The sequence below is a fragment of the Drosophila pseudoobscura genome, chromosome 2 (genome assembly GCF_009870125.1).
Source record: "Drosophila pseudoobscura strain MV-25-SWS-2005 chromosome 2, UCI_Dpse_MV25, whole genome shotgun sequence".
Taxonomy (NCBI): Eukaryota; Metazoa; Arthropoda; class Insecta; order Diptera; family Drosophilidae; genus Drosophila; species Drosophila pseudoobscura.
Window position 1 is genome coordinate 6,019,608 of NC_046679.1, and position 26,195 is coordinate 6,045,802.

At 44.4% G+C, this 26,195-nt stretch overlaps 4 protein-coding genes and 1 long non-coding RNA gene across 6 annotated transcripts; 3 read left to right on the plus strand and 2 right to left on the minus strand.

Moving 5' to 3' along the window:
- Positions 1 to 2,473: 2,473 nt before the first annotated feature.
- On the plus strand, positions 2,474 to 5,339 carry tin (tinman). Its single transcript, XM_001358027.4, has 3 exons — positions 2,474 to 2,991; positions 4,049 to 4,674; positions 4,740 to 5,339. Exons 1-3 carry the CDS (start codon positions 2,801 to 2,803, stop codon positions 5,192 to 5,194), a joined length of 1,272 nt encoding a protein of 423 aa, XP_001358064.3. The 5' UTR covers positions 2,474 to 2,800; the 3' UTR covers positions 5,195 to 5,339.
- A 2,841-nt stretch (positions 5,340 to 8,180) lies between these two features.
- On the plus strand, positions 8,181 to 9,097 carry LOC6896947 (uncharacterized). The gene is made up of 3 exons (XM_002137096.3): positions 8,181 to 8,454; positions 8,510 to 8,683; positions 8,750 to 9,097. The coding sequence occupies exons 1-3, from the start codon at positions 8,203 to 8,205 to the stop codon at positions 8,921 to 8,923; spliced, it is 600 nt and encodes a 199-aa protein (XP_002137132.2). The 5' UTR covers positions 8,181 to 8,202; the 3' UTR covers positions 8,924 to 9,097.
- Positions 9,098 to 9,844: 747 nt separating this feature from the next.
- Positions 9,845 to 10,565, minus strand: LOC26533445 (uncharacterized). Of its 2 annotated transcripts, none has more exons than XR_001451601.2 (2): positions 10,221 to 10,565; positions 9,845 to 10,139 (listed from the first exon to the last, which is right to left on the minus strand). It is a non-coding gene; the product is annotated as an uncharacterized lncRNA (long non-coding RNA). The 2 variants fall into 2 exon arrangements; XR_001451600.2 differs by having other exon boundaries at positions 10,237 to 10,564.
- Positions 10,566 to 11,217: 652 nt separating this feature from the next.
- Positions 11,218 to 13,535, plus strand: bap (NK3 homeobox bagpipe). The gene is made up of 2 exons (XM_033376578.1): positions 11,218 to 12,605; positions 12,715 to 13,535. The coding sequence occupies exons 1-2, from the start codon at positions 12,131 to 12,133 to the stop codon at positions 13,380 to 13,382; spliced, it is 1,143 nt and encodes a 380-aa protein (XP_033232469.1). The 5' UTR covers positions 11,218 to 12,130; the 3' UTR covers positions 13,383 to 13,535.
- Positions 13,536 to 24,687: 11,152 nt separating this feature from the next.
- Positions 24,688 to 25,615, minus strand: LOC4800868 (uncharacterized). Its single transcript, XM_001358029.4, has 3 exons — positions 25,330 to 25,615; positions 25,092 to 25,268; positions 24,688 to 25,042 (listed from the first exon to the last, which is right to left on the minus strand). The coding sequence occupies exons 1-3, from the start codon at positions 25,585 to 25,587 to the stop codon at positions 24,872 to 24,874; spliced, it is 606 nt and encodes a 201-aa protein (XP_001358066.3). The 5' UTR covers positions 25,588 to 25,615; the 3' UTR covers positions 24,688 to 24,871.
- Between the last annotated feature and the right edge of the window lie 580 nt (positions 25,616 to 26,195).

Sequence of the window (26,195 nt, forward strand, 5' to 3'; positions counted from 1 at the left end):
TACTTGCATTTATTGGATTTCTATATGATTGATGAAATTGACAGGGAGCGCGCTGGAAAAAAAGTGTGACCGCGGATTTATCGATAAGATATACCTCAAAAATATACCAAAATATACGGTCTCATTTTCAAAATATACCGCGAATATACTGACAAATTGAAGTTGTACTAAAATATTCCTCGATTTTGATCTTCCGTGGAATATTACTATATATATAGCACATTTAGCCATGCCCACTCAATTTTGTACGATTGATGAATCAATTCTATACATGATTGACCTGCTCGAAATACTTGCATTTATTGGATTTCTATATGATTGATGAAATTGACAGGGAGCGCGCTGGAAAAAAAGTGTGACCGCGGATTTATCGATAAGATATACCTCAAAAATATACCAAAATATACGGTCTCATTTTAAAAATATACCGTGAATATACTGACGAATTGAAGTTCTTTTTACATATTCCTCGTTTTTTATCTTCCGTGGAATATAACTAATTAAATATAACCCTCAGCGCTGCCCACATAATTTTATCCCATTGATGAATAAATTTTCTACAAGATTGGGTAGCTTTTAATCCTTGCTTTTATTGTATTTATTGAAAAAACAGGGTTAAACGAAAAAGTCCAACCAAAAAAGAGTCGCTAAAGCGAACGGCGGCGAACTGCGGCGAACTGCGGCGAAATCAAATTCGATTCAAAAAACGACCAATTCTTTGTTCCATTGAATAATACTATCTATATGGAATATTTAGCCATGCCCACTTAATTTTCTACGATCGATGAATCAATTCTATACATGATTGACCTATTCGAAATACTTGCTTTTATTGGATTTCTATATAACTTTGAAAATTAAATTAATAGATTGAAGAAAATGGACAAAAATACCATGGGAGCGCGGCGAAAACCAGTATTTCTACAGTATGACCCTCAGAACAGCACCGAAATATACAAAATAAACCGATTGGTGCGCGCCAAATCTAACTTTTTTGAATGTGAGCGACAAGGATTTAAATGCTGTCAACCGGCCCATTACCGATGCAACAAATACGACGAATCCCTCAATTTTGATCTTCCTTCGAATATCAGCTATATAGAACATTTAGCCATGCCATCATAATTTTATACGATTGATGAATCAATAGGTATAGGTATACCCTATTTGGTTCATATAATATGAATAAACTGTTTTAAAACGTCATTAGTTAAGAAATTATCTCAGATTGTTATGTCTTAAACATATTAATGCATATTATTAGGGTCTGGTAAATATATCTCAAACCCGATACCCATTCTTGGTTTCCGTAAGAAGACCAAAACCTTCAAAGTATCGTTAAAATACCTTTAAAACAGAAACTGACTAGTTTTGGCCTTTATTGGTGCATTAGATGACAAACATTCTCTCAATTCTATAATATCCTTTTCCTTAGGGTATCAGAATGTCGCCCATCGTCCATCGCGGTAAAATTCACAGTAAAATCATCGATACGTAAATTGCTGTCAAATTCAAATAACATTTCAAGCATTTCATGTATAATGCGAATTAAATATTTAAATTAAATTCTGCCTCAATAGGGGCTATTATTAATTTCACTTTATTCTATGACAAATAAAAAATTGGTTGGACTATTAGGCATTTTATTTTAAATTTTGTATAACTAGTTATAACTAAATTTTTGAGATTGACAATATATCTATTTCCCTACTCTAGTTACCTTTTTAAGTTCGTTGCTGTTTAAATAAAAACAAATAATGTATTTATCCTCATACTTGAAATGAATATCAAGCCATCCCTGCAAACATACAATCATAAATATGTTCTGTTCTGTGTGCTTAGTACACTCATCAAATCAAGTGTGCGAAAATCTGCACTTGAGCGCCACTTGACACACACAACCAGTTGCGACACACAGTTTATACGTGGGGGGTGGGGACTATAAAACTTAAGGACTTTACAATAATAAATACGGATACTTAAGCTCAAGTAGCGAAACGGAATCTGCATAAAGTGGCTGCGAACAAACAACTAAACTAAAACAACAACATCGAAGGGAAGATGAATATTTTCGTGACGTTGGAAGTGGCTGTGAAGGAGACAGCAATCAAAGCTGATGGAAAGGTACATTGGACAAAGGGAGCAGGAAAGTCCTGAGGAGTTATCTAATATTGATAAATAATAATACATTTATTATAGCTAACCATAAACTGTGCATACAAAAGTAGGAAAATGTATTATTACTCTTAGTGGTATGCGCTAATTCCTATCCGCACACATTTTTTTCTTACCCCAGACGACTCACGCACAGAAGAAGGAACGAGATAGAGTACATGTGCTCTGCTGTGATTGGCTCGCGTGGCAGCCATTTTTCCGCCCGAGACCACTACACACGCCTTGCTTATGGTCCGGGGTGGGTGTGCAACGTGTATGTGTGTGTATGCGGCGCCAGTTCGTTCTGTTCTCTTTCAGCCAAAGGAGAAAGAACCGAGCTGAGGCTGACAAATTGCAGACACAGTCGAGTGCGCATCGGAACGGCACTTCGGGGCACGGTTACGGGCAACGAGAACGACATTCAGTTCCAATACGGCTGCAAGGGGTGCGGATGCGTGCCGCCACATACTCATCCTCATCGCTATTCGGCTATTCGAGTCCTACCCACACTATCGCGCGCTCATAGTCGCAGTGGCAGTCGCATTCAAGTGTCGCAAGTTCAAGTGCAATTTGGCAAATTGTTGTATTTATTTAAATTGAAAGTGCCTCCTCTCAAGTGCTCAAGTGATCCAACAAAACTCGTAAAATGTTGCAACATCATCAGCAGCAAGCACAGGTGCCACAATCCGGCGGCTATTACGACTACAATCAGTCGCCTAGTCCTGGCAGTCTGACCAATGCGGATGCCCTGAACACCACCCCATTTTCAGTCAAGGATATATTGAATATGGTCAATCAAACGGAGGCATACGAAGGCGCCTATGGGCATCTTGACAGGTGAGCTTATTCTTCAAATATATATCCTAGAAAGAATCTTTTCTCCGACAATTTGTTAGGATTAGGAACAGTTGAGATATTCATATACTTATAACCGAGATCTAGGATTTTATTATACTGAAAGAGTCTTATAATTATTTATAATTGTCTTTGGTTATCTTGTTTTAAAAGAAATCAGACATGAAATACCTATTTTGTACCCGACTTTGTTACGCATTTTGTAGACGGCAAGGAAATTGTTAAAGAATTTCCGTACTTATTTTTCTTCAAGATTTCCTTATTATCAGTCAAACATCTACCTGTCAGCAACTATTTTTAAAGACAACCAGTTCCCATTTCCCATTCCCATTGATTTTTGCATTTATTTATTTTTATTTAGTAAGGCTCCATAGGAAAATTAATTTCCAGCAATTTTCCTTTGAAAGATAATGTTTTGATAACCTTCTGTCGAGACCGAGCCTCGGCAGAAGAAATCCTATGAAAACACATCGAAAGCATGAATTGCAAATAGGATCTAGGGTCCGTCCTTCACGTATTCGTAGAGCAGAAGAGCAGGAGTTTGTCTTTGACAAATCATCGTTATTTGTACAAGAGGCAAGAGGCAAGAGGCAAGAGGCAAGAGGCCTCTCTCTCTCTCTCTCTCTGTCGAATACCAAGACGTACCCACACACACACACACACACTCGCAAAGTTGTAACAATAGGAAAAACAAGGTCCGGCCCGAGGTCTGAGGCCTGAGGTCCTGTCCGACTGCCTGAAGCCGCTCGGAGTGTGGTCGTCGTCGTCGTCCTCGGGGCTGGGGCTGGCCAACATATGTGATTCGCATGTGTGTCCGGTGCCGACCGCGCTGGGGCGTCCTTAATTCTGATGAGGCATGAAATGATGTCACCAAGGGTCCTGTCGCGACAGCAGGAAGTACGCAAATGGCCCGGGCGCTCGCTTTCCCTGCACCAAGCTCTTGCTGTGTCCGGTGTGATGCAACATGTGGCATGCATAGCCAGATCCGAAACTAACCAGCCTCCCATCTCTTTCGCTCTCTCTTTGCTTTGACCAACAGTGCCGCGGCAGCTTCGGCGTTCTATGGCGCCGGCGAGTACCAGCAGCATCTTCACCAGCATCCGCATCAGTACCAGCAACAGCAACAGGATCTGCCAGCGGCGTCGCAGCAGCAACTGCACCATCATCTGGTCGAGCATCAGGAGGATGCCACCACATCGTCGTCGCTGTCGCCACTATTGCCGCCCCCGCCCCACGGCCACCATCAGTTGTACGGCAGCTATCAGGACTATGGCATGCCCGCCCACATGTTCCAGCATCACCATGGACATCCGCACCAGAGTTTCCAGCCAGCCGCCTCGGCCTACAACATGTCCGCCACGCAGTTCTACGCCGGAGCCACGGCCCCGTCCTATCAAAGTCCCGCCACATACAACTACAACTATGCCGGAGCCGGGGATGCCTATCCGCAGCACTCACCGGCCGTCACCATCAAGAGCGAGTACATACCCACGCCGTATGTCACGCCCTCCCCCACCCTGGACCTGAACAGCTCCGCCGAGGTGGAGAGCCTTGCGCCGGCGCAGAAACTATGCGGCAATCCGCTCTCGCAGAGACTCCTGGAGACGGTCAGCAATTCGGCCTCGCTGCGGAGCATTCACAGCACGGACGAGGGCGCTAAAAGAAGTAAGTAGTCCTAGATAAGTAGTCCAGCTTTAGATCGCGGATCTAACTTTTGTTTACCTCCACAGAGGACAACAGCCAGGTGACCTCTTCGCGTTCCGAGCTGCGCAAGAACAGTGGCAGTGGCAGCAATCACAGCAGCAGCATCAACAGCAATGGATCCAGCAAGCCCCGAATGAAACGCAAGCCTCGGGTGCTCTTCTCTCAGGCCCAGGTCTTGGAGTTGGAGTGTCGTTTTCGGCTGAAGAAGTATCTGACGGGATCTGAGCGTGAGATAATTGCCCAGAAGCTAAATCTGTCGGCCACGCAGGTGAAGATCTGGTTCCAGAATCGTCGCTACAAGTCGAAGCGGGGCGACATCGATTGTGAGGGCATTGCCAAGCATCTCAAGCTCAAGGCGGAACCACTGCACTCTCCCACATCGCTCCCACCGCCCATGCCCAATCATATGATGTGGCCACCCACAGTCCAGCACTCCCAGCAGCAACATCACCAACAGCAGCAGTTGCCACACCTCCAATAGCTGAGGGGCAGGAAGATGGGATGGTGCTCTTAATTTATTGCAATTTAACGCAGAATCTATGTTGTAGCCTAAAGAAAATGCCTCATAGCTCTAGTACCTTGTTTTATGTATATATCGGACAATAAATAAAGTTTAAGACAAACTAATAATTGTTGATATTTTGGATATTTCGAAAGATACTGCAGAAGGACAAACGAATACTCCTGGAACTCTCTCTCCTCGAATAGAATTTCTTATGCCCCGATATTAGCTTTTCCAACTCGCTTTTCTTTTCCATCCATCACTTTCTTGTTGGATTCCTCATCTGTCACATGAGATGGAACATGGAGTCTGGGCTCCAGAAGTACTCCCCATTCGTTCTGCGAGTACTCGTATTTATATCTTTATGAACAACTTTCGATCGGCGGCCACCAATCCATCGATCCGTCGATCCATTAGGCACCGCATCTGCGTATAATTGTTGCCGATCGCCGCATAAATCAATTTTTATCGATACGTACGATCAGTTTTGTTTTATGAAAAATGAAAAGGAAAAGCAAAACAAAACAATTTCCGTTTTAATTCTGGAAATGTTTTCCCTTTTCTACTTTTGGCATGGCCAAAGGGGTGCCCGGGCAGAGGGAGCGGAGCGGGTGCGTCGGCGGCAGACACTACAAAGGTTGCATTTATGAAACGTTTAAGTGGCAGCAATGCAACTGTAAAATGTTTTCCTATATCCAAAGATACAGATACTCGTCTCGTACAGAAGAACTCCTCAGCATTTTATGACAGCCAGCAGGGCAAAGGCTAATATTTCATGGAGTGTGTGGTGTTGGGGCCACAGCCGAAGCCGCAGCCGCTGTCGCTGCCCCTGCCGCAGTGCTCTGTTGGTGCAATGGTGTTTCCCCTGTGTTGTGGCATATCAATTACTCCGCAAACACATGCCACAGGGCAGCGAGATTGAGGGCCTGAGGGGTGAATGGGAGGCCACAGGCCAGACCAACAAGTGCAGCTGATCACACTTTTCGGGGAGTGGAGTGGAGTCGACGGGGGTTTGAGTTTCAGCCTTTCTGACAGCCAGAGCTTCTGGGGTTAGCTCTGCTGCTCGGTTGTGGGGTGAACTCTGAGTTTGGGTGTCAATCACAGTGATCACGCATTAGATATACTCGACAGTAGTCGGATGAGGGTTAAATTAGGCCCCCTTGGGACAGAAGACGCCACACAGGACAGGGAGTTGCTCGTGGAGTGGCAAACAAAACGCCTCCAAGGCCAGCCTTGCCCCATATAGCATTATCCCAGGATAATGCATGTCAAGTGCCGCTAAACATTGCCTAATGGACCACACTGACCAGGCCCTGGGGCGAAGGAAATCGGAATCTGCGGCCCCGAAACAATTAAGGTTTCGTCTTACAATGTCGGCGGCAATGTTGCGGCGACTCGTCGTGTGCTCCTTCATAGAGTCGAGTCGACGGTCTATAGTCTGGAGTCTAGACCTACGCAACCGCCGGGGGAACTCAAGTGGAGAATTTGTCATTCCCATATATCACACGAAGGATCGGGTCGTTCGCCGATAAGCAGGCCAGGATAAACCCCGACGTCGGAGTATGCTGCGCTGCTCGCATTGTAGCGCCGTTTAATTCATGTCCCGTCAAAGGATCAAAGCCGATACAAGCCGACTCTCGGAGTCGCAGTCGCAGTCACAGCTGTGCCTCCTCTTTCTCCGACCCCAATCGATGGCTCTCTCCACTGCTTTCACTGTCATCATTTGCATTTCCTCCTGGCTATGTGCCAAGCCGCCAAAGTGAGAGTAAGGTAAGCAAATTAAGATTTATTAACAACAATAAATAAACAATATGAAAGAGCAACAATAGCATCAACAATTGGCGTATTCTGGGGCCCCAAACGATTTCCCATTTCCGCACCCTTTGAATGTTGCCGCCCCTGCGACGATTGCGTAATTTTCTTCAATATGCTTTCCTTTTACTCCCAGATCCACAGCCAGCGATGTCAAGTGGATGTCGGAATGGCTGCGGTTGTGTCTCTGGCTGTGGCTGTGGCAGTTTCTCCATTAAAGCCTTTGACATTTTATCAGAAAATCCATCGAGTCATTGTTATACATTTCCATTTGATGTGCCCCATAAAAATTGCGATCTCGTTTTACATTTGCCCCGCCGTCACTCGTCTGGGCTTGGGGCTCTGTTTGTATTTCTGTTTTATATCCATCAGTTTATGGCTTTGTGCGGCTTTCAAGTGGAAAAATTGTGACAATTATATTCAAATTAATTGAGTAATTGCATTTGGAATCCGAGCAGCAGCATTTTCGAGCGTTTGATTTATGGCGTGTGGAAAACGGCACTCAAGGAACCGAATCCAATCCGCGTAAGCTAATAATCCCATGGCGTTGATATCTCCTTTCGGTTCGGCTGAAAAAACATACCCATGCGGCTAATGAAATTCGAGTTCCGTTCGCCCTCATCCGCACATCCTGATCTACTTAGGGCACCTGTAAACAATCTCAAGCATCGGTTGCTTGATTAGATTCCTCATTTTCAATTTGGGTGGCTTCGTGAACTATTTTCAGGTTAACAAATTAATTGGATATTTTTGGGTATAAGCTAAAAGAGGTAGTAACGTTTAGTTGTAATGATTTGATACGCCAATGAGATTTATGAGTACATATACGGACTCTAACTTGTGGGAGGTAGAAATGAGATATGAGCAGCAAGTCCAGGACTTCTCTGGGTATTTATTAACAGTGTTGGAACTTGTCGTGCTCAGCTGGAAAATGATCTAAGATAGTGTGAAAGTGTTCATAATATTACACAGTAAATATTGATGACAGTTACACGATAACTATAACACTTACGCCCTTCGCTAATTATTTCCATAGATTGCATCTAATCGGGAACGAACATGTAATGCACCGATTCTCGTAGATCGTAGATTTGCTATTCCCATAACGCCACAAAGTTCTGGCTATAAAAGCGACCTCCATCGAACCTGTAAACCATTCGGAAATAAAAGTTAAGATGTGTCGTAAACTACTATGTCGGATCCTGATCCTGCTGATAGTTTTACACTATTCGATGGGAGTTGTTTATGAACTTTTGCTTGAGGATGAGAAAGTATTCACCGAGTGTACGGGTAAGCCTAAAGGCTATCTCAATATGTCTGGATTTTGGGATTTTACCGACTTGGGCTTAGAAATGATTGAGGAGGGAGTAATCGTGTCTGGAAACATGACGTCTACGTGGAAGGTCGACCCAACAGATCGCATTGAGGTAATAGATAATACAGATTCTAAGCGAGAAAAAGTCGTACTTAATCTTACTTTAGGGTGCTGTCAGCTTATTTTACTTCGATCGTGGCTCTTGGCAGCAAACCGTTATCAATATGTTGGTAAGGGACTTCTGCAAGAGCATGTATGAAGAGAACCAATTTTGGCAAATGTACTGGACTTCGCACGCAACCAACATGGAAGATGTGAAAGACCAATGTGTCAACTTCGGTGTAAGGACAGTTTCCTATGGCTATTTATGCAAAATTATATGCTTCTATTTTCCATTTCCGTTTCAGACTACGCTGACTCTGGAAACGTATCTCCTAGATATGAAATTCCCCTTAGATGTACCAATACGCACTGGGCGCTACAAGATTGTGGTTCAAATGCATGCAATAGATCGAGCTGGTGTAAGGCGCAAAAATAGTATTTGCTTTCAAATTAGGGGCGAACTAATGAAAGCTACTTAAAATATTGACATATTCTTTCATCATATTATTGATTTTCAAGGTGCACTATCAGGCTATCAAAAAATATAATTTCTAATAATCAGGTCAGGTCGCTCTTTGAAATGGATACAATTTCGTTACATCATGTAATTTTTGTTGATGTACCAAATGAATAAATCATTTTCTTGAAATCAATATATATTTGGGTATTTACCTGTAGTAGGTTACATCGGTTTTAATTATTCAAAAATATATATGCATTTGTTTGTTTTTTTTTCTGTGTATGTGTCATACGGATACGACTGTTGTATTGCATTGCAGTACGTTGGGTTGATATTGCAAGGCATTGGTTCTGTGGTGCCATGATATTAAAGAATTACATATATAGAAGTGGACCTCGCTGCGCCCTCATCCAGGGATTGGATTACTTCGGCTTTACTTCCGTCGGTGTTTCGAGCAGACAGTGGTCACAGTTCGCTTGAGCTCCGTCATGTACGAATATTATACTTTTCCGGATGAATTCGTACTGGAAGTAGATAGAGAGTATCCTGCTTGAACTCGGCTTTTCTGAAATATACAGAATAATCAGGCTATACTACTCCATTTTCTAAAGGATTGGCCCATTTTTAAGAGTAGTTTTATAGAAAAAGGTTATTGAACAAACGAACAAAATTCTGAGCTTGATTTCATATAAGTTTTACTACAACTACATCAGCGTCATCTGTTGGTACTACATGTATTTTTCATGATATTTAGCTCTACCGCCACCTAGTGCTCGCTTGTCTTTTTTGTGAAGTATATTCGAGGAAATGGCGGCGCCACTATCACTCTTATAATTTGTATTTTTATATATTACATTTATATAAGAGCTCTGGCGCGGGAGTGTTGTTTAGAATTTCTCGCGTAATTCTATATTTTTCGAGTCAATAAATGAAATAAAAATAGGAACAAAAACAAAAGAAATTTTATTGTGAATAACTATGGCAATCCCAAGAAACTTTTAAATGCTGCTATTAATACATAAAATCGCTCCCCTTCCTCGATATTCGGAGCACATCAAACCCTATGTGGTACCCATACTTCCCCCACAGTCTATTTATTGACAATATAACTTTAGTAAACAGCTTTAAAACAAGCAGCCAATGAGGAACTACAAACCCATGGAACCATTGATTGAATACTTAGGAAACACTTGTCCAAACTCAGCATCGAAATACCTCAGCCGGATCGGGTTTCACTGCAATGAATGATAATGAAAAGCAGGGCAGAACAAACATTTGAAGTGGTTTTTGATAAACCATTAAATCGAATTTAATACCACAAGAACAACAAACCAGTGGCCGAGGCGCGGACTCGAAGGGATGGTGGCAGACATTTCGAAATCAAACAAGAAACTGTCGGATTTAATTGAAAACGCCAATTCATCATGGACAGAGGCAGGAGTATAAATGTCCCCGATACTCTCTCCCCCATTTATGTAATTGAATACCTGCGACATTCATGGGTAATCGCATCAGCAATCAAAGCAACAAGGCAACCAACAGAATTACATAGTACCGAATATATGCACATTCAAACAGATCTCAGAGCCCGGGCCGGAAAAGGACGCGTGCGCCGGCCACAAGCATCATTATATACTAATTACTCGAGTATTATTGAAACCCATTCAGTTGAAAATGTATAACGAGTGCCAGTTCCTACTACCGCACTTGGTGCACACTCGAATTGGTTACGGCTACGGTTACGTTACTCAAATCTGACCGCAAAATAGCCAAGCTCTCCCTTTGCCCCTCAAGCCGCCTCTATTGTTGGCTTGACTTCTGCGCCCGTGGCATTAAGAGCCATTGAATTGGCAATAAAAAGATTATAGCCCGAAGGTGTGAAGTGTAGCAGAGAAGCAGAGAACAACCGTACGGCCAGAGTAGAGTCGACAATCGGAAACGGAGAACCGACTGCCTGCACAAAACACCCCCATGGCGAACATGTGTTTGGGCCCATTGTTTCCCGTCCTCGTTCCCAGCATCGCATCGCATCTCTCTCGTTCCGAGTGAGAGTGGATGAGTGAGTGTGGTCGGATGAGTGCGCAGCCATATTGCGGCAGACATCCAATCAGCGCCGAAGAGCTCTTCCACATTCGAAGCAGCCAATGGAAATCGAGATTCCTATGGATTAATACAATAACACTTGTGGGTCACGAAGTCAAGTTGGAGGGACGCCTAACATCTTAAGATTTACCATTGAAAAAAGGTAATATTGTATTTCTAAAATACTGCATTTTTAGTAAGGGTTCTTTTAAATTCTTTTTCTAAGAAGAGAATAGCCATGACGAAAAGAATTTTAAAAATCCCAACTACATATAAAAGTCTCATCGAAATATGTGACATATAAAAAAGTTTGTTTGGGGACCAACTTCCCGGGAAGTATGCTTCATTTCTTATGCCAGCAGCAATCCCTACTCGGATTTGAAACTCAGATAAACTCGAAGACCTCTTGCAGTTTCCTCCTTCACACGATAATGTTTTTCTATTTTAAAATCCATTTAAATTTCGGTGGGTCTTTGTTTAAATTTCCACGTAAATCCATTACCTAACTAACCTACTTATGCTCCCGGGTATGCCTTTATGGTAACCCCAGAATTTTCCAAATTATTCCCAATCCAAACAAATGCGTAGCCCAAACAAATCAAGCCAAATGTTGAGTTCACTTGACATCACTTCTGGGGGTACGGGTACTGTACCCAAAAACCAAATGCAATGGGAGAATAGTTAGCAATGCTATAAACAATACCCAACACTCGCATACGTAAACAGGATGTATGCACTCCTGAAACTAAGGCGCACTACCAAGTAACGTGACCATTTTACGACAAAAATCTTTTTGTTTATGCTCTTGAGAGGAACTCAAATACCCTTGGCTGCCGCCTGCGCATCCACCAATGGGCAGCGTCGAGCTCGGACGGGAGCCAAATCCACCACCAGAGTGCCAGCTGGAGGCGAGCCCACTTGAGGCGTGAGGCGTATTTCCACTCCGTGAATCCGAGTGATTCTCTCGCTAGGGATCATCGGGGCTGCTATTTAAAGAATGCACGGAGCGGCCAACTCGAGCACATTCGCAGCGCAGCCTTCGAGACGTGAACACCCGAACAGCCCCGAACCGAATCGGTCCGTACCAAACAGAGATCCGGAGTGAACAAGTGCACAAGTGCCGCAAGACAGAGCATAATCGAGAATGTTGAATATGGAAAGTGCAAGTGTGGGGGCCTCCATGGCGGGTCTGAGCAAAACTCTGACAACGCCCTTCTCCATCAACGACATACTGACGCGCCACAATCCGGATAAGCATCGCGTGTCCAGCTTGGACTCCGAACCGGAGGCGGACATCAGCGGCAAGAGCCGGAGCTCCAAGCAAAACCTTGATCGGGAACGATCTGCGTCCAAGTCGCCGCCGCTTTGCTGCCGAGATCTGAGCATCTACAAGCAGGACCCCACCATGCCCAATCCCGGCCAGAGACAGACAAACTACTTGCAGTACTATGCGGCGGCTGCGGCGCTCGACAACAACAATCACCACAACAGCCATCACCATCACCAGGCAACAGCCTCGGGCTCCAGCGGGGGGGACTACATGCAACGCAAATTGGCCTACTTTGGCAGCACTCTGTCCGCCCCGCTCGACATGCGGCGCTGCACCAGCAACGACTCCGGTAAGTCTGCCCCATTGTTCGCTCTAATGGAAATTCCAATTGTCCATTGTGGCAGCCGTGTGCGCCTGGTGCTAATTTCCCTACCATTTTCTGCCTGCTCCATTCACAGACTGCGACTCGCCGCCGCCACTGAGCAGCTCACCCTCCGCCTCGCCGCTCTCCCACGACGGCAGTGCTCTCAGCCGCAAGAAACGGTCGCGCGCAGCCTTCAGCCATGCCCAGGTCTTCGAGCTGGAGCGTCGCTTCGCCCAGCAGCGCTATCTCTCCGGGCCGGAGCGCAGCGAAATGGCCAAGACCCTGCGCCTCACCGAGACCCAGGTGAAGATCTGGTTCCAGAACCGACGCTACAAGACCAAGCGCAAGCAGATCCAGCAGCACGAGGCCGCCATGCTGGGTGCCACAAAGCGCGTGCCAGTCCAGGTGCTGGTCCGGGAAGATGGCAGCACCACCTATGCTCATATGACACCGGGTGCGGGGCACGGCCTGGATCCGGCGCTGATCAACATCTATCGCCATCAACTGCAGCTGGCCTACGGAGGATTGCCATTGCCCCAGATGCAGATGCCCTTTCCCTACTTCTACCCCCACCCGAAGGTGCCACAGCCGATTCCGCCGCCAAGCCAGCCCTCAAGTTTCGTCAATGGCTCCTCGGCCTCGTCGTCGCCAGTGCGTCCTCAACGCACCCCCTGCCCGAGTCCTGGCCAAGTGATGGGGGGCATGGAGAGTGGACCGGAGTCCGCGCCGGAGGATGTGGATGAGAACGTGGAGATCGACTAGAACGGATCGAACCGAAATGCGGGTTACGTTATTGTGATAGCTGTAGAAGTTGTGTTTTAGTCTCTATGTGTAACCAATACGATAGATAGCTTTAGTAGTCCTAAGTTTTAGCTGTATCTGAAAGTTAAATAAAACCATAAATGAAAAGAAATATGATAATGATTGTATTGTTTTTATAAGAGATGTAGCTTAAGGAAAATCTTCATCAATTCAGAGTTTCCGAAATGTTCGAAGCTTAATCTTGAAATCCTTGTTCTTTCTATGCTGTACAACGATGCCAATAAGGGTCCGCAGAATTTGATAATTTGAGGAATCACTTGTTTGGAATCTAAGGTGAAAGATAATTCCCATTCCCATGACCTGATTTTGTCTCAATCGGCGGGGGGGCTGCTCACTCGTACACTGGGACTCTTCAGAAATGACAGCGATCAAGCGGATAGAGTGAAGTGGCCATGCGTGTGGCCAAAGCCTTGCAAAAACGTTGATGATGACCGAGTACGGCGAGCACTCAATGTCGACATAGAAGTGCTTCAATGTGTCAGAAAGGACGGGACGGAACGGAGCGGGCGCCGAGGCTGTGACCCACAAACCACTGACTTACATACGAGTACTCGTAGAATTCCTTGATTTCACACACTTTGGCATGCAGTTTTGCAAAAGATCATCGGATGTTGCGTTCCGAGGAGGATGAGGCTGGGGTATGGGAAGGGGAACATAGACATGTCCTTAGCAGCACAGTTGGTGGCTGACGACAACAAGGACATGCCTCAAGTGCTTGTCGGCGACAATTTTAACGGACCGACGAGGCGATGTTTATAAACAAACAAACAAATAGAATCACAAGCTGATGCCCAAGCGATCCTTGGACTAGGCCGGAGCCAGGACGAAGGCATTTGTAGGATCACTGATATATGCCCATCCACTTCAGAGGCAGCAGGAGCCGTTGTCTGTGTCGTGGTCGTGCCTGGCAACAATTCTGCTCATCTTACAGCTTGCAAGCAATTTCCCCGATCTCCAGCACTCTTTCCCCCATCACAGCCCTTCCGTGCCGATGGCTTTCTGCGAGTAAGTATGTGTGCGAGTGGGGCATTGAACGTGCCAACTGGCGGCTTGCGACTGGAGACTGCCAACTGAAAAAACAAAGGATGGGGGAAAGGGTGATCAACCATTCTCGGACACATTCTTCGTCTGAAAGGCCAGCCATTTGACAAATTTGGGACACTAAAACCGATTGACAGTTGTAATTACTTGTGTCAATAAGTATTCTGGCAATGGATGTAGTAAAAACATATGAATGTATCTTTTAGGTATTCCACTCGGTCCAAATTATCTTGTCATAAGTCAGAAGATGGGCAAAAGTAAAGTAGGAAAGCGCAGTACAGACTTTAAGTCTTCGATACAAATAGTAGGATCAAGCTTCTGGCCTGGTGACTGTACATCCATGATACAACAGGCAATTATTTCTGACAATTATGGTCGGAACAAGGGGCTTAAAAAGGGTGCATAACTAATTTATTTGGGAATATCCTAAACCTTTATCCAAACTTTGTGCAATACATATCCCATTTCTCCATAGCAGGCCATACTTTTTGCTACCATCGAATACTGCCTATCGAAGAACTGCTTCCAGTACATTTTTCTTATACCCACCAGAACATATCCCCTTTTTCACCCCCATCTATGTATCTGCTTCGGTCTCGCCAGTAACGAGTGGCAACAATCAGTAGGAGCGCTATGTGGGAGTTTCGTTTTTATGGCACGCTTCAGATTTCGTACTACGAGTATCTGAAGGGTTGAGGGCGCACACTGCATGTGGTCGGGAGCGTATTTTTTTGTTCGTCCTGCTCCCAGCGGCTTGGCCACTAATTTGTTTATATTGCCTCGGATTGCGCCTCCGGATTTGTTTATGCAACCTTTTTTATGACACACATGCCTGGCTGCTGCGAGTACGGACTGTCAGCTACTTGACGGCAATCCTTTTAAAAGGGGCCGCCCTGGCAGCCAATGGCAGTCTGTGTTGTCGCTTGTTTGCCTTGTAATTAATATGGAAATTAGTCACGGCGGCAGGTCCACGGCAGAGGCAGGGGCCGGGGCAAGTGGCGTATGCGCAATCTTTGAACTGCAATTAGTCGGTCGCCTATGGCCTGTCACCGGAGCTACTGCGGAGCTGCCCCTGATCCTAACAGACTGGGACACTGGGTAAACAATTTTAGCATTATTCGCTATTTGTTTAAACATTTTTGGGGGCCTGCATTCTTAAGCAGCCATTGGGCCGCTGAGAGCGCATTTAATGGCGAAATGTGAAATTCAAAAGCAAATGCAAAAACCATTCCCACCGACCCCGACAGCTTAAAGTGTAAACAAAATGTTCCAAATGTTCACTTATTATAAAATGCAGTGCATTCTTTTTTTTTTGGGTCCATTTCCATGCACTTTGCTGCAGCGTCTCCCATCCTCTCATACCCATTCTCATTCGCCTCCTTCTCCATCGATACCGTGATCGCGGTCGACATCGACATCGACGGCTGCGTCTGCTGCACACATGTGCGCCATAAAAGGAAGCTGAGGATCGGGCCCGATGAGGTTCGCTTCGACTGCGACTGCGACTGCGACTGACACTTCGATTTGCAGGCAGCCCAAGGCTTGTTGTTGTTGCACGTGTTGCTTTGGTGGCGCGTTTGTTTATGCAACAGTCCTAGCCCTAACAGTTCTTGGTAGGAATAACTTCACAACAAATTCATCAACTAAACTCTAAAGTTGATACTCTGCCTGAAGGAGGGGTATTTAAGCTGTAAAAGACAGCCCGAAAAAGGAAGAGAGTCAATATATACCCTCTTCCTTAAGGGTTGGAAATTCGCACAATCGAATGAGTGTCTGATCCACGCCAATAAATTCTCAGAGCCCATCGGTATCAAAAGTTGTAGGTTGAAAATAATACAATTATAGGGTATCCCTACAGCGCCTCGGTGTGCAGCCTGACTTTGTTATTGAAGTTGTGCTCTTTGTTTTATGGGATGGTCTGGGAACGAGCTCCGAGTAAGGGGGGATTAGAGCAAACGACATTGCCTAATTGCTTTGTTGCCGGCCTGGCGATGGCGATGGGGCTGGATCGCTTTGGTTTTTTTTTTTGGGTAGGTAAATGAAATGTTTTCCCGCCCCTCTGTAAACAAAACACACGGACCAAGTACGGTGTATGCCCTGCTCTGGCCTATTTATGTTTATTTTGTTTTGAAAATTGTGCGTTTAATTTATAGTTAATTGTTGTTCAGATTTTCATTAACCAACCAAACCGAGCAGTGACTGTGTGCGGTCCCCGAATCTGGGGAAATTTCATGGGAATCCATCCCACAGAGCACGAACACGAACACGGACACGGACAGATGCCTATGAAATTATACCAATTGTTGATGATGGTGCTATTTGCGCAAGTTGTTGATGCCCCCACTCCCACGGGCATTCATCCATCCGCTGACCGCCACCAAAATCAACGCCGTCCAATGGCACACTAACAGGCTACCCACCACCCCCCCGCCGCACGGTTTTCCCACCTTCCTCCCAACATGGCAAAAACAAAATGGCCACCCACCTCAATTCTGATTTTTATTTTTCATTTCCAACTCAATCCGAACGAAAAGTACGTTCCGTGACCGACCGACGGCAGGCAGCTGTGGAAATCTTTGCGCAATACTGGATCCGATCTGATCTGATCGGATCGTTCCCTTCCCGGTGGCCACTCCTTTGCTTATTTAGCTTCAAATAAAAAATCATTTAAATGATTTGGGGAGCCGAATGGCAGAGCAGAGCATAGCGTAGAAATTGAATGATAAATGTTTTGGTTTTTGTGATTTTGTTTATTGTTCAAATTTCGGGTAAAAAATTTCAAATTTTACCGCATGCATAAAACGGTTTCAGCGCGTTCTTCTACTCGTTTTATAGACAGCCATTCGATTCGGCAAAATGTTGAGTTGAGTCCAACAAGAAATAGCACTATCGAGAGTCTGTTTCGCGAGCTGTTTGGATGAAAATCTTGCGGTGCGGCCGGCCCAGACGGACGGACGCACATGTGTCCAAGTCTCCATCGCCCCGACCGTCATTGAGGCAACTTAATTAACGTTTTTAATGGAACTGCCGACTCGTAATATTCGACCATTAAAACGCATAGACAGCGCCCAATGGGACTGGGATCCACAGCTCCTTGTGCAGGCGTTAGATTGCCCCCGTGGTGGGGTCGGGGGTCGGCTTATCAGTTGCCAGAGCGCTACTAATAGGCCGGACGGAAAAACGGAAAAACACTTGAAGATCTATTGATAAACAGTCACTTGGTACTCGTATGGTGGGATCTGTTTTTTTCCCCCCAGCAGCATTTGGCACCGAAAAGTGTTTTTTGGATGAAAGGATGGAGAAGATAAAACAAACTGATCAATGTCGTATACAGTAAACAGCCTTACCGACTACACAGAACATTTCCAGGGATAGAGTGCGTCTTTGAGCACCTGAAACTCACTTAGTCGTTAATCTTTTGTTTTCACAAATTTATTTGGACCGTCATAAAAGCGCTTAAAGTCTGTTTAAGTGTTCATTGCATAGTGTAAACACTCTGTTCTGCCCTGCGAAGGCTATGACTCAAGAAAAGGTGTGTATGCCAGGTGAATGTACAGTGAAAATAGCATATGTGGAATGAAAATGGGTTCTGCCATTTAAAAGAGAAGATTTCTGAAGCAATTATCGCTCCAATGATGTATCGTTTTGGAGCTGAAAGTCCAATCTATATGAAGGTTTCGATTCATAGCAGATTCAATGACCTCTTGGCCCTAAGCTTAAGACTGAAGCTGTTCAGGCAATTGGCAATCCGACAGATGAATTAACTTGAATTTGAGTTAATGCATAAATCAGCATCAATTTTCTGTAAAAGAACTCTGTGAAGCACCATTGCCTCTCCTCTCCTTCCGCCTTGTAGATGCTGTTGTGGATGCCTCGTTAGCTTTTCGTCACTAAGCTGAGCAATTTAGGTTTTCAAATGAATTCCACCTACTTTTTCCTAGTGGCAGTTCTTTATCTTTTTTTTTCTCTTTTATTTTTTCATAATCATTATACGAGGAATTTCTTTCGTTGGCCACCCCGACGCCTATCGGCCACACCCACTCCACTGTCGGCAGCTATTAGCAGCAATTTTCAATTTCCTTTCTGATGAAGCACATGGCAAGAGAGCAAATTACATGGCAGAGAAGATGCGACATTCACTTTTCTTTCTCTGGTTCCTTGGGTCGTTCCGTTCCTCCTCCGTGCCTTTTTTTTCGCTTCGGCTTTCCTTCATCTTGCAGCTTCGTCCTGGCGCACACGTACGCAATTGTCCTGAGCGCTCGACTTCGATTCGAAAAGAACATTTTCTTGCAATTTCTGCTGGGTGGATGGTATGAGTGGGCCAGGTACCCAGACCCAAGGTCCACAGACCCCCCGAACCCAGACGGAGTCAGAGACGGCGCAAATGAACGGCCATTATGTTTATCTGAAGTGAAAGCAACGGCTGAAGTGAATTTTTAACGAGCCAGAGACTGCTGTCTGACGGTGCCCAAGAAGTTTCTCAGTGCGTTGCAGTGAGTTATCCTGGCTGCCAAGGACCTGCTTCAATGGAATAAGAAGAAAATTACACTTAAACGCTGCGGCGTGTCGACAGCTGACCTGGACGCTGTAAGCCTGGGGGGGTTGGTTGGAGGGGACTGGTCAGCTTTTCTTTGATTGGGCTGCATTCAGCGGATGGGATGTCTCAAGGTACGAGGTCATTACAGCACCCCAAATTGCCGGTCAATTAACCATTTCACTTGAAAACTCATTCATTAGCCCCAACGAACAGGGGCCCCCCCCATTTATCCATTTGATTCGCACTTGGTGGCGAGGAGTGTCGGAGTACATTCCAGCGGCAATGGCAGTGCCAGTGCCAGTGCCAGTGCCAGAATGAAGTTTATTTGACTAGGCCGTTGACAGACAAACAGCATGGGCATCCCATTCCTATTCCTCCCATTTGCAGCACTCCCAGCAGTGGCGTCCCCATCTCATTGGCAGCACTCATACGCAGTGTGCGCCATCTGCATTAACATATCATTAGGGTGTGGGTGTGGGTGTGCGTGTGTTTGCCTGTTTATCTGCGCTTTTGTTTACAATAAAGCGTAATCATGTGTTACTAATACCAATAATAAAGCCCAGGGCAGGGGCCATGTAACCCTAGCAGCCTAGCCGCGCATGAACTCTGCCATCCGATGGGGCGTCGCGCCCACTTCAATGTCAGTTCGTGAATGCATAATGAGCCCAGAGCCCCACCACTCCTCGACTGCTCGACTGTTCGACTGTTCGTGTCTCCATGCTCTCGCCTCAAGTGCACTTGCCGAGAGCCCAGGGACCGCCCGTAGTCATGTAAACATCCCATATCCATATCCCACATTCCCATCCAAATGGCGCTGGCGCTGCCATTGCAGGAAGCAACTGTCTTTCGGGTCATTTTGTGTATAAGAATATTTCGATATTCTACAGATTTTGGTGAGGCATATGTATGAGTAATCCATATGCATATATATATACTCGTAGAGATACTTGATGATTTGGTAAGCGCACACTTAAAAATACGAGTATACGCGAGATGAGATTATCTTTTGAGCAATCAAATCTCAAATATACAGCATGAATATGTTGAAATCCCATTAAATCCATGATGAGAAAGCTGTTTTTTTCGGCTAAAGTCTTTTGCATTTTTGCTTCATTCCCAAAGAGCACTTGGCGTGGCTCTCAGGCGCCATAAGTAGAATACTGTACGCCTGACAGATACACATTTCGATTCATTAAATACTTAAGTAGAACTTCAAGTGCCAAAGCTTAAGTGTTGTGGTCATTATTGCAAAAATACTCCCACATACTCGTACGTACGTATATAAAAAGCCATAAAGTGCAGATCAAGCGTTCGTACAGTACTTTGGGGAAAAGCCCATATGGCAATGAAAAGCCTTGTGTTGAGTATTCCTGGATATGGCACTATCAGTAGATTGCATCATTCAATATATCGTTTTATATTGGCCTCATAATATTATAATGTTTGGATTATTACAATTACAATAATTGAGGGAACTTACTGGCTATTGATCTACACCAAACAATAAATAACAGATCTCTTAAAGTGATGTCAACTCTAAGAATATAAGTCATGTAAGAAACGGGCGGGAATATTTAATACCCAATACTCTGTTAGTATAAATAAGTAAATACACTTGTAACACTGTGATATCACACTCTTCAGGAGCCTGAATACAAAATTAGGTTGCTCTACTTCTCAGATCTAGGCTTACATCAAGTCAGACATTACTATATCGACTTGGCTATTGATGCTGGTCAAGAATATATATACTTTTTGTGGTCGGAAACGCTTTCTTCCGGGTATTACACACATCCGTATCCATCCAGGTACCGATCGAAGACAACGATAGACAAAGCAAAACTGCCTAATCAACTCACTGAGATCTGATATCTGAATATCTTACAGGGATGTAGATATAATCCAAATCATGTAAATCATAATCAAAAATGCGATGGATATTGAGTGTTTACAGGAAACCACTGATCCTTTATCTCGAGCTTGTTCTTCAATCCCATCGTGTTACATTTTTCAGCATGGTCTGGTCCTTAAAAATTGATTCAAACAAGTGATATCTGCGGAAACTTGGACCATTATTGCCGGGATTGATGTGCTTATATTTCTGTTTTTGCCCATTTCAAAACTTTCCTATTCGAGTTTATATCGTACTTCCCCCCAGTGCGATTGTCGGTAGGAAATCGTAAATAAATCATGGACTTTTGACTAAATCAAATATTTGTTTCCTGGCTGCCACCCACGCGGGCACCCCCTAGTAAAATGGGGGCCCTAAACACCGACATTCCCCATTCATTGCTCGTACTTCCCATGTAAACGCAGACGAGTACATACGAGAATAAATGTATGTATTTTTTTAAATGGCAATAAAACTCATCGCGCCAATTTGTAGGCAATTAAATTTTATATTCGCGCAGGAATTTTGATTTGCCGCCGCTCTGGGGACTGTGACGCTCGGCACGGACTTCGATTTGGATCCGAATGAGGATCCCATGCCGTGCCGCACCATCGCCCTGTGCTGCGGGCATCGATCATTCAATTTGGCAGCCATTCGTCGACGTATTGTTGTTTGCTTTGTCATATTTTGCCAATGTGTTTTTATTGTTCTTGATGCGGGGCGCGAGATATCATCGGGATTGGGCCGTACATCGTACAGCATCGTATCGTAATCGTATTTAGATTGCCTCTATTTGTTGCCTCTGGGCCGAGGCAGATATGTATGCAGTATGTACTTTGTTTATTGTCTCGGCCTGGCCAAAATAAATGCAACAGCTTTGCTGCGGTAAATTTCGAATGGGTGTCCGGGCCAAAACCTTGAGCGGCATCGGTTGTGGTGTCTGGGGGCCTCAAGTGGATGAAGTTATTGCAAATTTTCTAATCTGCTTGGCTCGGTGGCGGCTCCCACTTTGGACAATGCCCATTGCCCCGGCAATCGTTGCAATGATCTCGAATGCAGACATAAATTCCTCGCCGATCCCCAAGTGTTCCATCAAAATCAAAGCTTTTAAGTCGCTGCCTGAAGTGTTTCGTTCTAATTTGCCTTTGGCGCTGGTCGTTGGGGCACACAGGCAATGGCCGAGAATGCGCAATTAGCCGCTATTACATTAATAATACGCGTACTTGTCTTGCCCAGCCCCAGGCCCCAATAATAATTGAAAAATCCCATATCTGTGCCGAATCTATCTATGGAAATATCAAAAAAGAAATCGAATTGAAAAGCGCACATTGGCCAAAGTGAATCGTTTGTACTTAAGAGCTTAAAAGTATGGATCTTGCCTCAGTTCTGTGCCCTCGCATCTCGCATCCGTATACCCTGCCATACGAGTCTGTCTGCGACCTTCAGGGGCGGCGGAATTCACATGCAATCGGAAACCGGCGGAGCCGTTGCCTCGATCATGATCATGTAATCATGCGTGTGGCTTTGTTTAAACATCACGCCTGTCCTGAGCTACTTGTCGGCGCTCCTGGCCAGACGGGACACGGGACACGACGCACTTGAGGATGTCGGCAGGACACGCCGAGCCGCAGTGAAATATGTGAGAACGTGGCCGTGTCTGCCTACTCAAGTGGCCCTGTGGCAGACAGACCAGTGAGTCCTGGTCTTGTGCGGTGTGTGGTCAAGGTGTCTAATTGGAATCATCTGCCCACAGGATCCGTCTAGACAGAGGTTTTGTGTGGCGGTCCTCCAAGTGGTTTATTTTGATTTGCGCCCCGGGACATTTGCGACACATTAGTGGACCACTGTTTGGTAACAAATTTGATAATCGCCACGCCGGGGCGCTCTGTCTGAGTGGCACGAATGGAGAGGCACGGAGCCAACTGGCGACTGGGACTGGGACTGTGACTGGGTCTGGAAGACCACACAACTGACGCAAATAACTCAAACCGTACTTCAAATAAGCAAAACGCCAGGCAACAACAAACAATGCTGCCCCAGGGGGGGGAGGAGAGCATTCATTTAATGTACTGCTGCACGAGTACTCGCACTCCTCGGCTCGAAGTCCATCATCCACCCATGTGCTCATGCCCACATCCCTATCAGGTGTGCGGTGGCGTTGACTTTGTGGCCACCGATCCCGATCCCGATCCCGCTGTCGACGCTAATGTGGATGTCGATGTCGAGCCGCCTCCGTTAGAAGCGGAATTTGTTTATGCTACTCTTTGTGAGCAATAAAAGCACAGACGGCCATGTGGGTGGTCCCACCTTCGGGTTTAGTTTTTATGCTGTCGCTATAGGGGACGGAGATCTGGCACCGGTAACACTGTACTACGAATACATACATATGTATGCAAATGGCAGCGCCACCAGCACCAGCAGCCACAGCCCCAGTCCCAGTCCCAGTCGCAGTCCCAGTTTAGCGCCGCGTGCTAATCATCAGCAGCTCTTCAAAGTTATTCGTGTGGAATTAATCAAGGCATTGTTGCGGATACAGAAGGATGCCTGACCGACCGAGTACTCGTAATCCCTGTGAGAATAGAGTTGAGCCATAATTGAATTGATTTCTGGCGAAAGCGACCACTTGCAAGTGTCGGAATCGAGGGGCCATATCCAAGGAGGGCTATCTGAAGTGGCATCCGAATAATTTGACATAATTGTGTCATAATGAAGCGCTATCAGGCCCTGGGAAAGGGGCTTCGACTTCGGCTACTCAAGTCAAGTGGGGATCAGAGCCCTCGCTCCCATTCAACTTTAATGGGGAGTTGATATTCATCTTTTCGGTGGTTTATTGACCTCTCCGATGCCCTCGGAGAACTACTCCCTGAGCCCCCCGATACATACGACTAAAAAACATTCCAAGCTGCAGGGCATTTATTTGTTTTCTTTTGTCAATAAAATTGACATAATTTACATCTTGATGCCTCGCATCAACATTCCAGCTCATAGCTCAAATCGAAAATTCACCAATTTCATATTTTTTATCTTCATAATTTGCACTGAGTGTTCCGATTTACGATATTATGGGCGCGCTATGCAGAGATCGATAGAATTTGATTGATTGCTCTTTTTTTTTTTGCCTACATTGGGGTGATGGATCTTCGATAATAAACTGAATTGAACGGCTTGGATAGGAGATAATTTGGGACTATTTTTGAAATCAATTAGCATTACCATTATGAGCTGTGCAATTAACTGAATTGTTGCTCAGGAATACTTGAAGTAGTAACTCAAAAATAGCTACCATGCATTGGGTAAGCAAAATCACTCGACCGTCACCGTCATTCTCTTTAATTGGCGAGCAAATGGAATTTATTTTCCAGGAGCATTGACCCTATTTATAAAACAAGAAGCGCACCAACCATTTATTTAATAATTTACTATTGTTAATTAATATTTATTAAAATATTATTTGGCCAGTCTATTTTTACACGCTTTTTACTTATACAAATGTCGAACAAGTAGAGACATCTATTGGTCACGACTCTTTGTCGTCACTTTACTGTACTTCGGTGTAGTTGCCATGTAGCGGAATTTGTGTAGATTGTCCGTTTCACCCACTGTGCTCTTCATCACACACAGATTAAATTCATAATGCGTTTATAGCCATTTATTGCCGTCTTAATTAGTATTTGGACTAATAAAAATATAGCATTAGTTTAATACATATTTTGTTAAAGTACTCCATGATCCAGTGTCCTTGTAATTACTCCAATACAAGAAAAAAAGTTTTGGAGTGTCGTGGTCATGATATTTTATTCCCGATATTTTATACTACAAAAGCATATGGGGGCCAAATACTTTTTTCGTGTAAATTCTTGATAAATCGTGGCCCATCGAGGGTATTTTTGTTGCTTTTGATACTATCATGAAATCAAGCAAGCGTGTGCACAGGGGCACTATATTATTTTATAGTTTGATTTAAATCTTATAAAACTCGCCCGTCATTTCAAAACAAATGCTATTTTCACGCTGTACATTATTCTCGTCGAATGCACGGAAATCCATCTTAAACTTGTGGCGCCCTTCTTTTAGTGGTACATCGAACCCAAACACAGCTGTTGTAAGAAATGTCTCCATTACTAATTTCGTCTGCAAGAAAATGGGATTAAGAACAGCATTTATATGCATATGTACATACCCCAGGCACATTCAAGCACTTATCCTTTACGTCTTTTGAATTTATTACGTGTTTGGTCCAGAACTTGTACCAGAATTGTCTCTCGTCGTACATTACATCGCAGAATTCCTTCGTAACTATGTTGAGTATGGTTGGCTGCCAACTACCGCGGTCAAAATAGAGGACGCTGAAAGAACCCTAAAATTTAGGGTACCTTTATTTTTATTTGATTGTAAATTGTTGAATCAACTTATATTACCTGTATGCGGTCCGTTGGTTTGACATCCCAAATAGAAGTTACATTTCCTTGTATTTGTACTCCGTCATCACTCATATTTAAGGTTAGTTCGGACATATCGAACAAGGAATCGAAACCGAGAGCTCCCTTAGGCTTATCCTGGCAATCACTCATTACATCTTCATTATCCGAGACGAATTCGTATTGAACTTCCTCTGAATAGCTCACGAATATCAGCAGGATGATTACTTGATATGCGACTGGCTGTTGTCGACCCATGTTCGAATTTATTCCAGAATGGGATTCATGTTCGAGTTGTTGAGTGTTTTATAGACACTCATATGAAACGTAAGGCCCAGTCTTAATAATAGTAATTAATAAATTACTAACTAAACAAACAAGCCCTCTAAAATAATATGATGTTATAATGATCTGTGATAGACAGTACATGTCCATGGGTACATATGCACATACCTACACTTTAAAGCTTTGCATTTTTATTTACTTTATTATGTGCTTTCAATGAAGAATCCACACTTTCCAAGATTTAAATTTTGTAATAACTATAACTAAAACTATAACTACTTTATGCTCGTAAATGTGTGTTATTCGTTTTTGTGGGCTTCAATTTAATTGTTCTGTTGACAAGATATGTAAACTTTCATTACGTGAAAAAGATTCCCAGAGATTACTCTCGGCGCCAACCAGTTTTCACTTTTGTTATCCACGACCACGGCCAAAAACTTTGGGTTGTACAAGAAGATGTACATATGTCAAGATGATTAATAGGTGTGACCCCAAAATTTGTTGAGAACTGATGCCCGGTCATTGATCTCAGCTATGATAGAGACTACACACATTGGCATTCCGAATGTAAAAGTTATCAT

Coding starts and splice junctions, on each gene's coding strand:
- LOC4800868 (XM_001358029.4), bottom strand. CDS start 25,587: ATGGGTCGACAACAGCCAGTCGCATATCAAGTAATCATCCTGCTGATA. Junction 25,269..25,329: donor AACCAACGGACCGCATACAG/GTAATATAAGTT, acceptor CCTAAATTTTAG/GGTTCTTTCAGCGTCCTCTA. Junction 25,043..25,091: donor AGTGCTTGAATGTGCCTGGG/GTATGTACATAT, acceptor ATTTTCTTGCAG/ACGAAATTAGTAATGGAGAC.
- LOC6896947 (XM_002137096.3), top strand. CDS start 8,203: ATGTGTCGTAAACTACTATGTCGGATCCTGATCCTGCTGATAGTTTTA. Junction 8,455..8,509: donor ACCCAACAGATCGCATTGAG/GTAATAGATAAT, acceptor ATCTTACTTTAG/GGTGCTGTCAGCTTATTTTA. Junction 8,684..8,749: donor ACCAATGTGTCAACTTCGGT/GTAAGGACAGTT, acceptor TTTCCGTTTCAG/ACTACGCTGACTCTGGAAAC.
- tin (XM_001358027.4), top strand. CDS start 2,801: ATGTTGCAACATCATCAGCAGCAAGCACAGGTGCCACAATCCGGCGGC. Junction 2,992..4,048: donor GCCTATGGGCATCTTGACAG/GTGAGCTTATTC, acceptor TTTGACCAACAG/TGCCGCGGCAGCTTCGGCGT. Junction 4,675..4,739: donor GGACGAGGGCGCTAAAAGAA/GTAAGTAGTCCT, acceptor TTACCTCCACAG/AGGACAACAGCCAGGTGACC.
- bap (XM_033376578.1), top strand. CDS start 12,131: ATGTTGAATATGGAAAGTGCAAGTGTGGGGGCCTCCATGGCGGGTCTG. Junction 12,606..12,714: donor CTGCACCAGCAACGACTCCG/GTAAGTCTGCCC, acceptor CTCCATTCACAG/ACTGCGACTCGCCGCCGCCA.